The following is a 17248-nucleotide window of genomic DNA, read 5'->3' as shown; positions in this document are numbered from 1 at the left end:
CGGAGATCATGACCTGAGGCCAAAATCAAGAGTCAGACACTTAACCGACTGAGTCACCCAGGTGCCCCTGAAGTTGTACTTTTAGGTGGTTTTCTTTTTTGAATCTTCCAAATTCACAAACCTATGGGTGGGGGGCACAAGTGTACTTTATAAAGTAACTCTCGGGGTGCCTGGGTGGCTCAGTCGTTAAGCGTCTGCCTTCGGCTCAGGTCATGATCCCGGGTTCCTGGGATCGAGCCCCGCACTGGGCTCCCTGCTCCGCGGGAAGCCTGCTTCTCCCTCTCCCACTCCCCCTGCTTGTGTTCCCTCTCTCACTGTGTCTCTCTCTGTTAAATAAATAAATAAAATCTTTAAAAAAAAAGAACTCGTTTGGAGTCTCATCATAGAATATTGAGAAGACACTTAACTACATCATCTGTAACAATCAGATGTCCTTCCTTCCAGTCTCTTCGCTACTTGGATGTCTATATGCCTGGCTCCATCTCTACCTGTGGTTTTCCACGGCCAGGCTCCAGCTCTGGTGACAACGGCCCTGGACCTAGAGCAGGAGGTAACAGACCAGGTGGAATGTGAGGCTTGAATGACAGGGCCTCAGCTTCCACCTCCGCAAATGGGAATGTGGCACTGAAACCTCTGCGTCTGGCAGCAGGGAAACAGGACCAGCCTCCTGGGCTCGTCCCAGGGACCAGAGGCACAGAAAAGACCTGATCCAACATCAGCAGCCTCAGGATGAGTTTGAGGCTTCATTTCACCACATGTTGCTGCTGCCCCTTCTTCAGCCTCCCCAGAAGGAGGTCCACCAGCCTCTGCAGGTCATCTCTAGTGATGAGGACACCCCCCTCTCCAGGCAGCTCGTTCTATGTTGAGACAGCTCTGGCAAACCTTTGTAGGCAGTTTCCTCTGAGGTTAAATGAGGTTCTTTCCAGAACTTTCTATAGCAGGGAGAAAGCCAGCAGTGGCGTGAGCTAAAGGCCACTGTGGAGGTCTCTATCTGCCCCTTGAAAAGGGCAGCATGGGGACATCATCGGCATGTAAAGACAGGGAAGCCCTGGGGCAGGCTCCCCAATGGGCATACATCAGAAAGAAGCCCACATGGCTAACCAGCCAGGGAGACCACAGAGCTGTATGCACCGATGCTGAGGTACCACCGTGCTCCTTGCTGTTGTTGCTCATAAAAATCCTAATTTAATGGCCCACTTTACCAAAAAGGCCAGAGGAGGGATCAGCTTCAGGCAGAGCTAGATCCAGATGCTCCAACGATGTCACTGAAATTTCTCTCTCCCCGTCTCTAGACTCTGCTTTCTTGACTGTTAACTTCATCCTTGATCAGGGTTCTCTCTGGAGTACCAAAAATGGCCACTGGAACTTCTTGGCTCATACTTCACTGGCCATTTTCCTAGGGGTTCTGGAAAATCCTAGGCTAACTCACCAGCCTGACTCAGATCACAATCCCATCAACTGTGGCCAGGAGCTCTGCAGGCTTCAGACTGGCTAAGCCTGAGTCCCGTGCCCAGGCCTGTGCCTTTGGGGGGCTGGGGGCATAAGGGTGACCCTAAAGGAACACAAGAATCACACTTGGCACAGGCAGAAACAAAAGGTGCCCACCACCCCACCCTGTTTATGTACTATGGCCCTTCAGAAGGTCCCAACCATGGTACTTCTAAGTTTTTTCACCCTTAAGAGGAATTCTGACCCCCTTGGGGGCAACATCACCCCTACTGGGCATACATGCACTAAAATGAGGGGCCAGGCACTGTCCCGCCACCACCAGCCAATCAAAGAGCAGGTAAACCGAGCAGGTGTGGAGGAAGTCCAACCCAGGCACAGCCAGAGGGCAGGGCCAAGAGGGGCGTGTCTGCCCCCCGCCCCTCCCACCCTCATAGACATTGACCTCACCACCCATGCCCACCTCTGCCTCTCCCATGCCTTCTCACCCGAGGCCCCTGTGGGTCCCTCCCCATTGCCCTAGGGGGCCCAACATCCGGGTGGACTGGACTGCTGGGTGCCGACACTGCCCCTGAGGCCCCTAAGTCCGTAAACTAGCAAGAACACAGGCTTCCCCCTCAAAACAGCCAAGTGGGAAAGAGGCTGGAAGCAAGTGGGGTCCTGCCCACTGCAGGCGGAGCATAAACCCACACCACCAGTGTGGAAGTCTGGCATTACCTGGTAAAGTTGACCATATGCATTCCCCATGACCCAGCAATTCCATCTTAAGCAGACCTACCCTACGAGGACTCATGCCCACATGGCCAGGAAACATGGATCAGGTGTTCCTGGCGGCACTTCAAAGAATGGCCAAACCGGGACCCACCCAAGTGTCCCTGCCAGGGAAGGGGAAGAGTGGGGTGTGTTCATAGCACGGAGGACGCAGGGCCACCAGGAAGAACCAGCTGTGCTTGGTGAAACATGCAGTAACTCTAGTTAGATAAAGGTCAGCTCAGGAAGACCCGACTGCGTTTTGGAGGGAAGCTGACCCACACGGGAGAACCACAGAGAACACCATGAAGTGGTCCCCGTGCAGGGTACCATGGAGGCCTCTGTGGCTTCCCAGCCCCACGGGGGCCCGCAGAGCACATGGTTTCTCCAGGGCTGTCCTTTGGGGTCTGTGTGTCACGAGTGCCATCTGCAGGGGAAAGGGGGAGGTGCAGGGGCCCCCGCGCCCAACAGAAATGCACTGAGCCCTGATGTGAGCCAGGGAAGCAAGCAAGAACTTTCTAGCAGCTACACTGACAAAAATAAAAACAAGCAGGTGAAATTAACATAAGATACCAGCCTCTGAGCATGTTATCGGTATAAAAGGTGACAAGTGAGCTTTTTCACGTTTTTTCTCTCCCCTTCAGTCTTTGAAATCTGTATTTTGTACTCCCAGCACATCCGACTGACAGCAGCCACAGTTCAAGGCAGCCTGTGACCACCGTACTCAACAGTGCGGCTCCAGAGAGTGACCAGCAGCAGAGAGTTCCCCACTTGCTGTCAGGTGCACAGAACCCAGCCTCCGTAGAAGCCAGGCGGCTGTCCCTGGAAGGAGATGCTATCACGGACGCCATCACATCATCTCACCCTTGCTGAAGGCCTGCCGTCCCTAGGTTCTCTGTCCCCCACAAACAGAGAAGGCAGAGCAGAAGAAGGAGGGTGACCAGGAGGAGCCAAGTGCCCACAAGCTGGAAGCTCCATGGGCAGGGAAGGCTCTGGCCACCTTGCCCAATGGAGCATGGCCCAAACTCAGCCTAACCTGCTATGGCCTGGGACAGCTGGAGCCCTTGCTCTCTCGTCTCCACACTCCACCCCATCCAAATCCCAGTTTTGAATCTTGGACCCTGTATCAAAAGTGGCTTTACCTGACCACTCTTTGTGATGAAAAGGTCAGCGAGGCCTGTCCTTAGAGGACAAAGAGGTCAGCAGATGTCCATATACCATTCTTTTTTAAAAGAACAACCCCCTTTATTTTGGGGAAGAAAACAAAACAAAAACATGGATACCCCAGGAATCCACAGAGGAAGGCAGGCAGGTGAACTTGACCACGTGCGGGGCACTCACCTGAACTTTCCTGTCCGCACCTGCAGGGCTCTCATTCCACACCGCTGGGCACCGCCAATATCTCCCACGATGTCATCTCCAATCATGATGGCCTGCCGGGCAGGGACATGAGCTCAGAAGTGATGTCAGGACAGTTTATTCTGTGCTCCCTCATCTTTTTTGACATCATCAACTGCTTGATTTGATGTTTAAAACCACCATCATACAAATTAAACAAGGCAATATTGTCATCATATTGATTAAATTAGTCAACCCACTTTGAATATATCTCCTGCTGCACCCCTCCACCCCCCTGCCCAAGAGCCGAGTGGCCCTAACAGTGCATATGTGGGCAATGTGAAATCAATCAGCTGGTGTCAAAGTGATATGGTGTCACAGGGATGTATGGGGAGGCTGACCCCATCTTGCCTCTACTCAAACACAGGCTCGATTTTACCTGCAGCTAAATACTCTGTAACCAGGAGCCAACCGCTAGTTCTGTGAAAACTAACTAAATTTCTGGCAAATCTTTGTAGCTCACAGTTGAGGAGGTTTTGCTTTCAATAATGAAGATATTAACCTATAAAAACCAAAATAACGTGCAAACAAAAATACACACACACACATACACAGAGGAAATGCTTGCAGCCTGGTTGTCATTTCAAAAAGCATCCTGTGGGATATACTCTCCCACCTGAAACAACTAGAAAACCAGACAACCAAATGAAACAACAGTTTTCGAGTCACTGCACTGGACATCAAAAAGTGAAGAACAATGATTTGGGACACAGGAAACATATGAGGTGAGCCCCTTGAGTGCCTCCAGTTTCCAGACTGTGGGTGCAGGGAGGCAGGACCACACGGAGCCTGGCAAACTCCCGGAATTGAGGGACAGAGCCAGGGGCTGGGAGACCAAGGCAGCTGAAGTTCCCAGGACAGAGTATCAGAGAGGAGGGGGCTACCCAGAGAGAGAGGAAGGGCGCAGATCTGCAGAAGGTCCCTCTGAATGAGGCAGCATTCTATAGACTGCTGATCAGCACACGTGAGTGAGGAAACCACCCGAGGCCAGGGAAAAAATCACACTGAAAAATGAAAGAAAACACTGCCCGGACCTCACACGGGGTTGGGAATAGTGCCTGTTCCCACCAGCCAGACTGGAAAATCTCATAATTCACAGGGCACTGGGTAGCGTTCTCAGAAGCATCTTGCCTCGGTAGTGGGGAGTAATTAGCCTTAGACCAAAACCTGCTCTGGTGCTGCCTCCCAAATCTTAAAAGCAAGCTCTGGAAGGATCAAACTGTTTCCAAGCTGTTTAACTGCATCCCAGAACAAAGTGCAAAAATATTTATAGGCATACGAAAATATCCAGCACCCAAAAAAAGTAAAATTCACAACATCTGGCAACCACTTTAAAAAAGTGATCAGACATGCAAAGAAGACAAATATCACACATAATGAGCAGAAGAAAAAAAAATCAGTCTAAACTGACCCAGAACTACACAAATGTGAGAATTAGCAGACAAGGACATTAAATTAGTTACCACAACTATCTTCCACATGCTCCAAAAGTTAAGTAGGGACATGGAAGATAAAAGAAAAGATCCCAATCGAAGTTCTAGAGATGGCAACTACACCGGATTTTTTTCCGATGGAGAACTGCTTTTATTTTTGATTACTAGTAACAGTGCAACTTACTGATATTTATAACTAATGGCGAATGAGCAGTACTAAATAACGTTTACATTTTATTTACATAGGTAGCACCTAAGATACGTTGTGTCTGGAACGGAAAACCCCTTGGATGAAATCAATACTGGATTATACAATGCAGAAGAAAAGATTAATGAACTTGAAGATACAGTAATAGAAACCATCCAAAATGAAACCGAGAGGAAAAACTAATTTAACAAAAATGAACAGAGCAGGGCACCTGGGTGGTTCAGTTGGTTAAGCGTCTTTCAGCTCGGGTCATGATCCCAGGGTCCTAGGATGGAGACCTGCATTGGGCTCCCTGCTCAGCAGGCAGTCTACTTCTCTTCTCTCTCTCCCTCTGCCCCTCTGCCCCTCTGCTCCGGGCATGCTCTCTCTCTCTCTCTCAAATAAATAAAATCTTTAAAAAAAGTGAACAGAGCATCATCAAACTATGACGTGACTTCAAAGGGCCTGATATACGTGTAACTGGAATCCCTGATGGCGAGATGAGAGGGGGTGACAGAAACAATATTTGACTTTCTCCTAATGGCCAAAAAATTCCCAAACACAATAAAACTCATAAATCCACAGATCCGAGATCCCAATCAACACCAAACACAAGAAAAATGAAGAAAATTACATTAAGACACAACATAATCAAATTGCTCAAAGTCAGTGACAAGGTGAAAATCTTAAAAACGGCTGGAGGAAAAAAAAAGCATGTTACATACTGAAAAAGATAAGATATGAGATTTCCCAGTGAAAACAGTGCAGGTGAGTAGCCGGTGGGCCACCATCTTTAAAGCACTGAGAGAGAGGGAAATGCCAACCTAGAATTCTATACCCAGCAAAAGTATCTTTCAAAAACAAAGATGAAATATATTTTCAGATGTCTTAAGCTAAAAGACAGCATCGCCAACAGATCCATACAAAAGAAATGTAAAAGGAAGTCTCTCAGGTGAAAGGAAAAGAGTACTAACTGGAAATATGGATCTGCACAGAGGAAAAGAGAGAAGGTGACCCATGGCACGTGTTGACCTTTCTGCCCGCTTAGCCCCCTTCGTCTACTGGCCAACCCCCAACAGGCTTTCAAGACCACCACCTTTGAACCCATCTGGGTTCCAAGGCCCTCCTGAAGCCCTTGGATTACCACCCTGCACTGCACGTCCCCTACTGCATTGTACTGGTTATCTCTCTCTTCCAGCAACGTGTGAGCTCCCACAGGCAGGGATGTATGCTGATGCTGGCACTTCTCTGATGACCAACAAAAGCCTGTTGAGGGGACCGGTATTCGAGATGAAGGCATGGCTGTCCACGTCTGGAGACAGGTAGGAGGCAAAGCCAACGGGACTCTTCACTGGTCACCAAGGTAGAGTCTACGTCAGTGTTGCCTGAACTTTAGCCATTAGTGGGCTTCCTTTTGCCAATATCAATATGTATTATTAATACTCTTGTTCAAATTGATTCATACTTTCTTACATAAATAAATGTATTTTTGAAGAAAAAAGAGCAGCTTCCCTCACTCAACTACCACAGAACTCTGATTAAAAGCTTCAAAATATTTTCAGGAGAAGACGTGGAAGAAATCAGTCCAACGCCTCAGACATCTAGAAACATGTTCCTAGATCTGTTCTCAAGTCCAGTCAAGAATTTATGTGGCTGGAGGCCAGACAGGCCTGAGAAACCAGACTCCTGTGACAAGGCAGGTGTCCTGATGCTGCCAGAACAGAAGCTTCAAAACCAACAGTTACTCCACAAGTCTCCTCTCTGGAATCCAGATGCCAGGTATGGCAAACCAATGAATGAACCCACAAGCCAAAATCAAGGAAAGTCAAAATGATGACAGATGTTCACTAGGTTATTTCACAAATACATAGCCAAGACCTATGAACAAGTACAGGAGGCTGTGAGGGGGTGGTGGTCAGGAAAGGCTTCCTGGAGGAGGTAAAGTTTTGAGCTTTGATCTGAAGAGCAAAAGAGGCCAACCAGGTTAGGAGGTAGGGAAAGGGGTGAAGGCATTCCCGGCAAGGGGACACCACATGTGCACTAACAACCCATCTGCCATCATTCACCAAGGCAAGCCATACAGTGAATTCCACAAAGTACAGGCTAATGAGCCTGAAGCAACTGCCCTTGAAAACATCTGAACAGGCATTCAAATAGCTGGAGGAATCATGAGGAGCTTGTGGAAAAGGCCAAAGACTGAGCTGGTGCCACTCTGGAGGCCAGGGAGGTAATTCCGGGCGCACAGGAGGCTCTTTTAACAACCGGCTCAGGCTGTCTCGCAGGTACTGAGCCCCTGTCACTTGATCATATTCAAGCAGAGGCTGAAGGAGGCTTCGTCAGTGAAGCCACAGGCAGATGCTGGCCCCAGGAGGAAGCTTGGGACATGGACAATGACCACCAGCACTAAGAACTGTGCCAAAGGTGAGTGGCTACAGCCCCCCTCCCACCCCGCAAGATGCATGAAGAACTTGAAACTGCATTTCTTCCAGTGAATATCCTAAACTTTATACGCTTCACTAATGCCCTCAGATCCTGTCTCGAATCCCCCACTTCCCAAAGTCATACGGGTGACACACTATTTGATTTTAGGTAGAACAAGGACATGCATTTTAATGTAACTAGTTTGCATTTATTTTTTGAGCAATCTATGGTAAATGATTCTGGTTTTCCATTTATAGGAGTGATCAAAGTTCCTTTTAAAATACATTTATCTAGGGGCACCTGGGTGGCTCTGTTGGTTAAGCGTCCAACTCTTGGTTTCAGCTCAGGTCATGATCTCAGGGTCCTGGGATTGAGCCCCACGTCGGGCTCCCCGCTCAGCGGGAGTCTGCTTGAAGATTCTCCCCCTTTACCCTTCCCCTGACTCTGCTCTCTCTCTAATAAATAAGTCTTTAAAAATAAATAAATTTTAAAAATAAAATACATTTATTTAGGGGCTCCTGGGAGGCTCAGTTAAGCGTTCAGGTCTTGATCTCAGGGTCATGAGTCCAAGCCCTGTGTTGGGCTCCTCACTGGGCATGGAGCCTCTTTAAAAAAAATTTTTTTTTTAATTATGTAAGTTTTTAAAAATAAATTGATTTAAAGAAAAATGAAGTAAATAAAAGTGCCTGTGGCAAGTACCCAGATATGGTAAAAATTGTAAATTTTTTCTAGAATGACTGATGCTGGGGAGAACACGGCCAAACCCAAATGGGTGTAATTCGTGTGTCTGTCAAGCTCCCACGCAGCTCTGGGGAAATCATCAATCACAAAAGAAGAAACAGCCAGTGGCAATGCATGCATCTGGACTTGACGGGGGAAGAGCAGCAAAGCCTGTTGTACCCACAGGTGATCCTGCAAGCCGGGGTCAACCAGGCCACCACACACCTCGGCCAGGAGGAGGGGGCTGGAGCAGGGGGGATGCTCAGCCCAGGTGCCCGAACCAGCCATAAGCCCCAGTATGAGACTCTGTTTTGCCCTCTCAAGGAGTTGTCCCGAAACCCTTAAGTCGGCCAGTGAACATGCATAACACTCCAACTTAGGATTCTGTCCACTGCCCCCTGAGGCTCCAGGGGCCATCTTGCTAGAAGTTCCTTGAAAATGAAACAGGTCTTCCAGTTATTGCAGGTCAAGCCTGATGCCTTCCATGCTTGTGGGGAATAGAAAATTATGTGCCCACGCACTTCCAAGGCAGCAGAAATTCTTCCCCCTCAGAACAGAGCCCCCCCAGGGCTTTGGGGGCAAGCACATTGGTTGCTGCGGCCCCCAAAGATGGAAGCAAGAGACCTGGGCTCTCGGAGGGGGCACTCTGGAGAAACAGCAGCTGTGCTTGTGTGCGATGAGCCGCCGCCCGGCCCAAGCAGCGCCCTGAAGCCGCGAGTGGGGCTGTGGGGGCGCAGGGGTGCCGGGGGTGCAAGGTACGCAGCTGCCTGGGGCAGCGATGCCTGTCCAGGCCAGCTTGTGGGCTCCGCATACCAAAATGCGCTGGGGCCCCTGGGGATTTCACAGATTTACTATCGGTGAAGGGCAATAATCACGCCAGGAGGAGCAATTATTGCCAAATCATTTAGGATTTAAAAAATCATTGGCAAGAAGATAGAGGTCAAAAAGTGCGCTGTCGGGGGAAATAAAAAACCCTCACCTGTCAGGCCCGGGATGCACCTCCTCTCTGACTGCACTACAGTGGAGGGAGCACGGCCGGGCTCCCACGGAACACGGCAATCCAGAGGACCGGAGGGTGCACCACAGCCCTGCCGGCAGACTTTCTGGCTCGAGCCCTAACACGGATTTGTTCACCTTTCTGAAATCTTTCCTGCCACCATCTCTTTACCCTCCGGGTGCTGGGGAATAAACTGTTCTAACAGGTGATGACGTGTGGGAGCGCGAACTTTCAGTGCCAAGGAGCTTTCCCAAGCAAACCCACGTGGCACACATTTTCTGGTCATCCTGGGGTTCTGCCCAGGTGCACTCTCCCTCTTGCGGGCCAGTAGGGCTGGCGGGGAAGGAGCACTGAGCTCTGTCTGGATCTCAGCCCGAGGGGCGTACACACCCACAGGGAGACACCTTGAGAGGACATCGAGCACTCGAGAAGCCCCGGGTCTTCTGTCTGCACCCAGACCCCCACAGAGGCCTGCAGATGGCTCACTGCTAAGTAATCCCCCCACCCCCCTCTTCTGATGCATTCGTCAGGAACAATACCAACACAGCACAACTCAAAGACCACTGTTTTATAGAAAGTAAGAAACACGGTGTGGTGAGTATGTGGGGGATTACTGCTGGGAAGGAAGGTAAACTGAAACCACCTTTCTGAAACAGAAATAAGCAATGTGCATCATGGCCTGACAACTTCCCGACTAGGTGGGATTTCTCCACAAATGATCAGATACGTACAAAAGGCCGTGCATTCAAGGGTGTTCACAGGGTTGGGTACAAGAGGGAAACTGGGAGTAAAGCTCAATGTCCAACAGTGGGGGATGGTAAAGAACATTACAGTAGCTGGGGCGCCTGGGTGGGTCAGTCGGTTAAGTGTCTGCCTTTGGCTCAGGTCATGATCCCGGGGTCCTGGGATGGAGCCCCACATCGGGCTCCCTGCTCCCTCTCCCTCTGCCTGCCGCTCCTCCTGCCTGTGCTCTCTCTCTCTCTCTCTCTCTCAAATAAATAAAATATTTTAAATATATATAGAGAGAGAAACTAAAAAACCTGGAAAGGTTAAGCATGATTTGCGTTATTCTAGTTTAGTAGAACGATGAACAGTTTTTTTCCTTGTACTTTCTGAATTTTTCCTATCTCCTTTATTTATTTTTTTTTAAGATTTTCTTTATTTGACAGAGACACAGCGAGAGAGGGAACACAAGCAAGGGGAGGGGGAGAGGGAGAAGCAGGCTGCCCGCGGAGGTGCCCCTTCCTATCTCCTTTAATGAACATCAGTTACTTCATATGATAAAACTCTTGTGCTTCGAGGAAAAGAAAATCTATTTTAAAAAAGGCTCTTGGTGGCAGGGACGGGGAGGGGGGGCAGCTTAGGAAAAGCCAGGTTTCAAAGGTTTTACAGATACCTTGTGACTGAGATATAAGCCAAGGGCAACCCCAGAGCCATAACTTCCCAAAACTCCAGATGCTCTCAAACCTGAGGCTGCAGGGCTAGGCCCGTCACTGTCTGGAGACAGAGCTTCACGTTCCAATGGAGCGGATAAGCCACTCCTGGCTCACTCTCTCCCAGGGCTCCAGGCTCACACTGTCCCAGCCAGGTGTCCCGGAACTGACAGCCGAGAGTGTGCATGCAACTGGGGGGCAGGGCCTGAGCTGTAGAGGGGACTGGGGATGGGCCTTCCATGGAAATCCATGGGGCGGGGGGGAGGCCATGAGAGAAATGAGTGGCCCCCAGTGGCCCCACATGACATTCACTCCCCAGCCACAGGTCTCGCCACTAGGGTGAAGAGAGCCTGTCCCCACAGCCACGTAGCTAGAATGATCTGAGAACCAGTGAGCAGAACGACAGCGTCCATGTTTTATGCCCAGCCCTCTCAGGATAAACCTACAAACCTTGCCGCCCATATTCGATAGGCCGTCCTGAGGGCATTTACCCACCCCACCTGAGACCCTTTCTAACTTTATTGTCTATAGTATGTATTCTGCCAACGATATTTAGTACTTTTCAAAATAGCAAGTGATATTGTATTACTAAACACACCTTTTCAAAGTTCAGTTACCGAGCCTAAAAATCCTGCTACGTGGTCGGCCCCCTCCTTGAGAACCGGGGTACAGCAAAGGCCTGGAGGGGACAGGTTTGTGGCCAAATGCCTCATCAGCAGAGTAATCTTGGGTTCAGTACTAGGGTCCTGTGACTACTCCCTAATGCTGTGCTTCTCAACGGCTGCAATCTGGCCCCCAGGGGGACATCTGGCAACATCGGGAGACACCTGCGGTTTCATAACTAGGGAAAGGATTGCACAGGACAGCCTCCCACCACAAAGAATGACCTGGCCCCCAAATGTCAAGGGTGCCCAGGTGGGGAAATGCTGCCCTAATGGAAATGCAAGTATCTGGGACAAGGACTGGAGTAAGGACTTCGTGAAATAAACAGATACGTGATGACACCCGGTGTGCCCAGCACATGCGGTGCTCCAGGTACTCGAGGTCCTTCCTCTCCAAGCGTCAGGCCCCCCATCTGTGAAATGGGCGCCCCCAGCTTCTTGGCTCCTGTGCTAAGCCCTCTGGTTTCAACAGTCCCAATTTCCACAAAACCCGCGTAATTTGCAATGGACGCAATTTCTATGTTTATGGAAAACTGCCAAAACCCTCACATCATTTGGGCTTCAGAATGAAGCTATAAAACCACCCACGGATTCAGAAGCCTTAAGCCATGAGAAGTTAGGTATTTCTAGAAGTAACCTTTAAGGTATGTCATTCTTTGCCTTATTACTGAATCTTGAAAAGGGCCCGGTTACCTCTAAGAGGTTTGAATTTCCAATCTATTAGAGTAATACCAGCAATCTGTTATTTCTAGGCTATTGAGGAAAGGTTAGAATGAAAATTGGATTTGGGTGGTTATGTCCATTCCGAGCGCAGACAGAGGACTCAGCAGTGGAAGTGGGCCGGGGCCTGGAAGGAGCAGTTATCAAGGGAAATGACTGGTGATAACTTTATTGATTAAAGTAGCTTGAAAAATTTAAGATTTGCCACCGTGTGGCACTGCGGCAGCAGGATCGCTCCTCATAGGCATTTTTCATTAAAAATAAAGGAGCAGGAACAGAGAATTATCACCTTGTGCATAAGGCACAGTTCATTTGAAATGGCCTTATTTTGAAATACTGCCTTAAAATGTCTACACATCCTGAGGCTCAAAACAACATTAACGAACATTTTAGAAAAACGGCGGGGTGAGAGCGTTAACAACATGCAGTTACCGCTCAAACGTCTGTCAAGGGGAGTGACGGAAATGACACGTGAGGGGGAAGGGAGAACGGTAATGTGAGGGGTAAATAAGATCGTGCTCAGAGCCGCCAGAGAAAACAATCCCCCAGCTACCCAGGGCCTCTGCTGCTCGCAATCAACTGCCGAAGGGACCTCAACCTCATCACACACAAGAGATTCACGAGAAATCCCCAAACCGAAGCCCCCCACTCCCGACCCCACAGCCCCAGCCCCAGCCCCAGCCCCCGCCAAATGAGACGCCCAGATTAAGCCGCCCCCCCATACGGGCCTCAGCTGCTCTCTGAGGTGCGGGGAGGGCAGTTTCTCATTCAGAATGTAAAAGCTGCCCGCTGCGAAGATAACTGAAAAATGCCAAAAAGCAAAAAAGGGAGAGGGGGAACCATGCCAGGTTGAACTATCCAATATAACCGATGATAATGTCATGACGTATAATTCTAAATACCAGGTGTTGTTTTTTTTTTTTAAGATTTTATTTATTCATTTGAGAAAGAGAGAGAGCACAGAGGGAGAGGGAGAGGGAGAAACAGGCTCCCCACCAAGCAGGGAGCCTGACGCCAGGCTCGATCCCAGGATCCTGAGATCACAACCCGAGCCAAGGGCAGACGCTTTAACTGACTGAGCCACCCAGGCGCCTAGCCCTAAATACTGGTTTTTAAACTCACGTTACATTAGCCTTTCTCCTACTCTGTAACAAATCATCTAAGAATTTATTCTCTCTTAAATTTATCCTCTGAGTAGAATATAAGTATATACAGTGGACCCTGGATGGCTCAGCTGGTTGAGCATCCAACTCTTGGTTTCAGCTCAGGTTGTGATCTCAGGGTTGTTGGATCGAGCCCCAAATCAGGCTCCACGTTCAGCACAGAGTCTGCTTGAGATTCTCTCTCTCCCTCTCCCGCTACCCTTCCCCCTGCTCGCCTGAGCCCACTCTCTTTTTTTTTTTAAGATTTTATTTATTTATTTGACAGAGACACAGCGAGAGAGGGAACACAAGTAGGGGGAGTGGGAGAGGGAGAAGCAGGCTTCCCGCGGAGCAGGGAGCCCGACGCGGGGCTCAATCCCAGGACCCCGGGACCATGACCTGAGCCGAAGGCAGACGCTTAACGACTGAGCCACCCAGGCGCCCCACTATATAAAATATTTTAAAAATAAATGAATATATATACACACACATAGTTGTTTATATTTAAGAAATGAAAAGGTAAGCCATAATATTTGTAAAAAGGGCTCCAACAAGATGAGTAGAAAGAGAAAGAGAAGCACAGAAGCTCTACTTCCCTGTCTCTCGTTTCGTGGATTTGACTTTGAAGCCACGTAAATATCTTACATAACTATAAAAAAATGTAAATGTTGAAAACCAATTCCCTAAAACTTACAAGTAAATTCAAAGAGGGTCCTGTTGGTGCCATACCATCCAGACAGGAACTATACCTGTGGCTCTAAAATATAGCATTTTGGTTGTAAATCTCTAGAGGAAGGTGCTCTATACAAAAACAAAAAAAAACAAAAAACAAAAAACAAAAACCTGTCAAAATAAGAACTCTTCAACAGTAAGGGTAACTGCTGCCATCAGATTCAGTGATCAGTCAGGACAGAGACACTGCGATGGCCGTCCAGTCCACTGGGACACCACGCACAACGGGGTCCCCGTCTCGGGGGCACTGCTAGCCCCGTGGCAGCACCAAACTGTTCATGTTTGGTTCTTTCGCAGTTTCTGAGATTCAAGACTCCCATGTGTTCTATGGATGGAAACAAATGACTGATTCTGTTGGCATCCCTGAGAGCCAAGATTTTTGATGTGGAAAAAGGAAATACAGAGAGAAGACTGATGAGGTCAAGTAGAAACCCACAGGCCTGATGCATCAGAGGTTTCAGTACGAACTCCAGATGTAGTTCATGTTTAAAGACAGATACTTTTCTGAGCCTTAGTGACTGAAAAGCCTCAGAAAAGGGGCGCCTGGGTGGCTCAGTTGGTTAAGCGCCTGCCTTTGGCTCAGGTCATGATCCCGGGATCCTGGGACCCAGCCCCACATTTGAGCTCCCTGCTCGGTGGGGAGTCTGCTTCTCCCTCTGCCTCTGCCCCTCCCCCCACTCGTGCTCCCCCCAAAAATAAATAATCTTAAATTTAAAAAAATAAATAAATAAAAAGGCTTAGAAATGATGATCAGCCCAGTAGCAACAAGAACTGTTAATGTTCCAATTATGGTTTCTAAATACCATTTTCCACTAAAAGTAAGCAAGGCTCCTGGGAAGCCCTCTGGGAAGAAGGGTGAATCACAAGCCTAAGACAGGAAATGTGCAAGGCAGGTGTGGAACATCCTGTCATAACAGAGAGTAAAAAAACCTCAAAGACTACTGAGGTCAGGTCAGAAGGACCCAGAGGCCAACTTTAAGGGGGTCCCACTGGTCAAAGATGAAATACTTTCTACATGAATAAGATCATGACTGCAATGGATTGAAACACATCAAATCTGCTTATGTCTATCTATTTATAGTGATATATGTAGTTTTAAATCTCCTTCATTACCTTGGAAAGATGCTAGAGAATCAACTCATTATTTTGAAAACTAATGAACAATGAGAAAGAAAACAGGCATTTATCTGGAGTTCCCTGTGTGAACTGTACCTCAGGGTAACAAAGAGTTGGTGAGAAGTTTTCCTATGTAGAAGTAATCCAGACGGGAAAATGAAGAAGGAATGACAGAATTCAAACAGCTCCATTCTACAGTCCTTGAGGAATTAAAGGAGTTAGCACCAATCATGAATAGCAGCTAATAACACAAAAGGAGAAAACTGGACATTCTCTGCCTGCTATTGGAGGACACACCACCATCTATAAAGTAGTCATCAAAAAAACTGAACCAGATTCTGACCAAACTTCTAGATCTAACTATCAATATTCAGAGAACAGAGGACAGAAGAGAACATGAAAGTGTACCAGAGGTACAATCAACAAAATCCGGCCCATGGGAAATTCCACATGACAAACCACCCAGTTTCCCCTTCGTAACATTGCAAGGAAAAACAAAAGGGAGACGGGGGGGGGGGGGGCCTGGGGGGTGGGGGGGATCAGTAGATTAAAAAATACTTGAGAATCTCATTGACCAATCACAATGCAAAAGCCTCATCTGGATCTGATTCAAACAAATTGTAAGCAACATAAAACAATTTTAAGACCATGAAGGATATGTGAACAATGACTGGATATTTGATGATATTATGAAATTATTGTTGGTATTATTTAGACATGGCAATGGCATTATCTATGATTTTTAAAAGAATTCCTCTCTTTTAGGGACACAGAAATATTTAGAGATGAAGTAACAGGATTTCTGGGATATGATTCAAAATAATTTAGGGAAGAAGAATGGATGGAGTATAGATCAAACAAGCGGCTATTAATCTTGAAGATTAATTAATGGCCAAATATGGGACAATCTGAGCAACAAAATTAATAACAATAGGAAAGGACTGTAACTTAGGGAATAAAACAAATATCCTTGAGTCCATGTTGGAATAAACAAATCAATGGGGGAAAAAAGGAAAGCTCTTTCTTATAGTAAATTCGAGCTAATAAATATAGAAAGAATGATAGAAATACAAATTCATTGTTTGGCAAACACCCTGTAATAACTGCTTCGTTAAGAATTATCAATGAATGCAGGGCGCCTGGGTGGCTCAGATGGTTAAGCGTCTGCCTTTGGCTCAGGTCATGATCCCGGGGTCCTGGGATCGAGTCCCGCATCGGGCTCCCCGCTCAGTGGGAAGCCTGCTTCTCCCTCTGCCTCTCTCTCTCTCTCTCTCTGTCTCTGCCTCTCATGAATAAATAAATAAATAAATCTTTAAAAAAAAAAAAAGAATTATCAATGAATGCAAACATTAAGAGGGGAAAAGAATGATGGGAAAGAGGCCATTTATACAGTCAACAGGCTTTCCCACAAGATACTTATTAGTTAAATGGGACAAGTAGTAATTCTGCAGTGTGAACCCTGGCACAGATCACCTCCAATGCTGATCAAAGTGAACCGCAGCCAACAACGGGGAGACGTGCCCTCATGTGCCTCCTGATGAAATGCACTGAAAGGGCACAGCACTGTTTCTGGGACATTCCTGCCAAAAATGTGTAACCTAAAATTAAATTAAATCACGAGGAGACATGAGGAAAAAAAACCAAATTGAGGGATAGTCTACAAGATAACCAGCCAGTACTCTTCAAAAATGCCACCGTCCTTAAAGACTAGAAAGACTGGGAAACTGGCCCAGAAGGAAGGACCCTGGGGGATGCCATTGCTACAAGCAACATGTCCCAAAGACACTGGTGGGCTGGCTGATGACATCTGATTTTATCACTGATCAATGACTGTTATGTAAGATGTTAGCGTTTGGGGAAGCTGGTGTAAGGCAAATGGAAATTCTTTGTGCTAATTTTGCAACTTTTTTAAGTGTGAAACTCTTCAAAATGAACAGTTAAAAATAAGCTTTTTCTAAGTGGTTGTTAGTTGATCATTAGCAAAGCTCGGTGATGGGACCTAGGAGTTCATTATTCTACTCTCTCTCTCTCCTTGCATAGGTACTCGAAATGTTCAGTGATAAAAAGTTAAAATGAGAAGTTTCAGAGACA

General features: G+C 47.7%; 1 protein-coding gene across 3 annotated transcripts in view; it reads right to left on the bottom strand.

Annotated features, from left to right (window-relative positions):
* Positions 1-17248, bottom strand: part of LOC113923897 (phospholysine phosphohistidine inorganic pyrophosphate phosphatase) — a 127697-nt gene that overhangs the window by 70884 nt on the left and 39565 nt on the right. For 2 of the 3 annotated variants that reach the window (XM_027597150.2, XM_027597151.2), the window contains exon 6: positions 3538-3629. The exons of the other annotated variant lie outside the window; for it this stretch is intronic. In XM_027597150.2, coding sequence (XP_027452951.1) covers positions 3538-3629 — 92 coding nt within the window. The remainder of the gene's footprint in view (positions 1-3537; positions 3630-17248) is intronic. 3 annotated transcript variants of the gene reach the window in all.

The sequence above is a fragment of the Zalophus californianus genome, chromosome 15 (genome assembly GCF_009762305.2).
Source record: "Zalophus californianus isolate mZalCal1 chromosome 15, mZalCal1.pri.v2, whole genome shotgun sequence".
Classification (NCBI taxonomy): Eukaryota; Metazoa; Chordata; class Mammalia; order Carnivora; family Otariidae; genus Zalophus; species Zalophus californianus.
The sequence above is the reverse complement of the archived record's forward strand: the minus strand, read 5'-3'. Positions and strand labels throughout refer to the sequence as shown.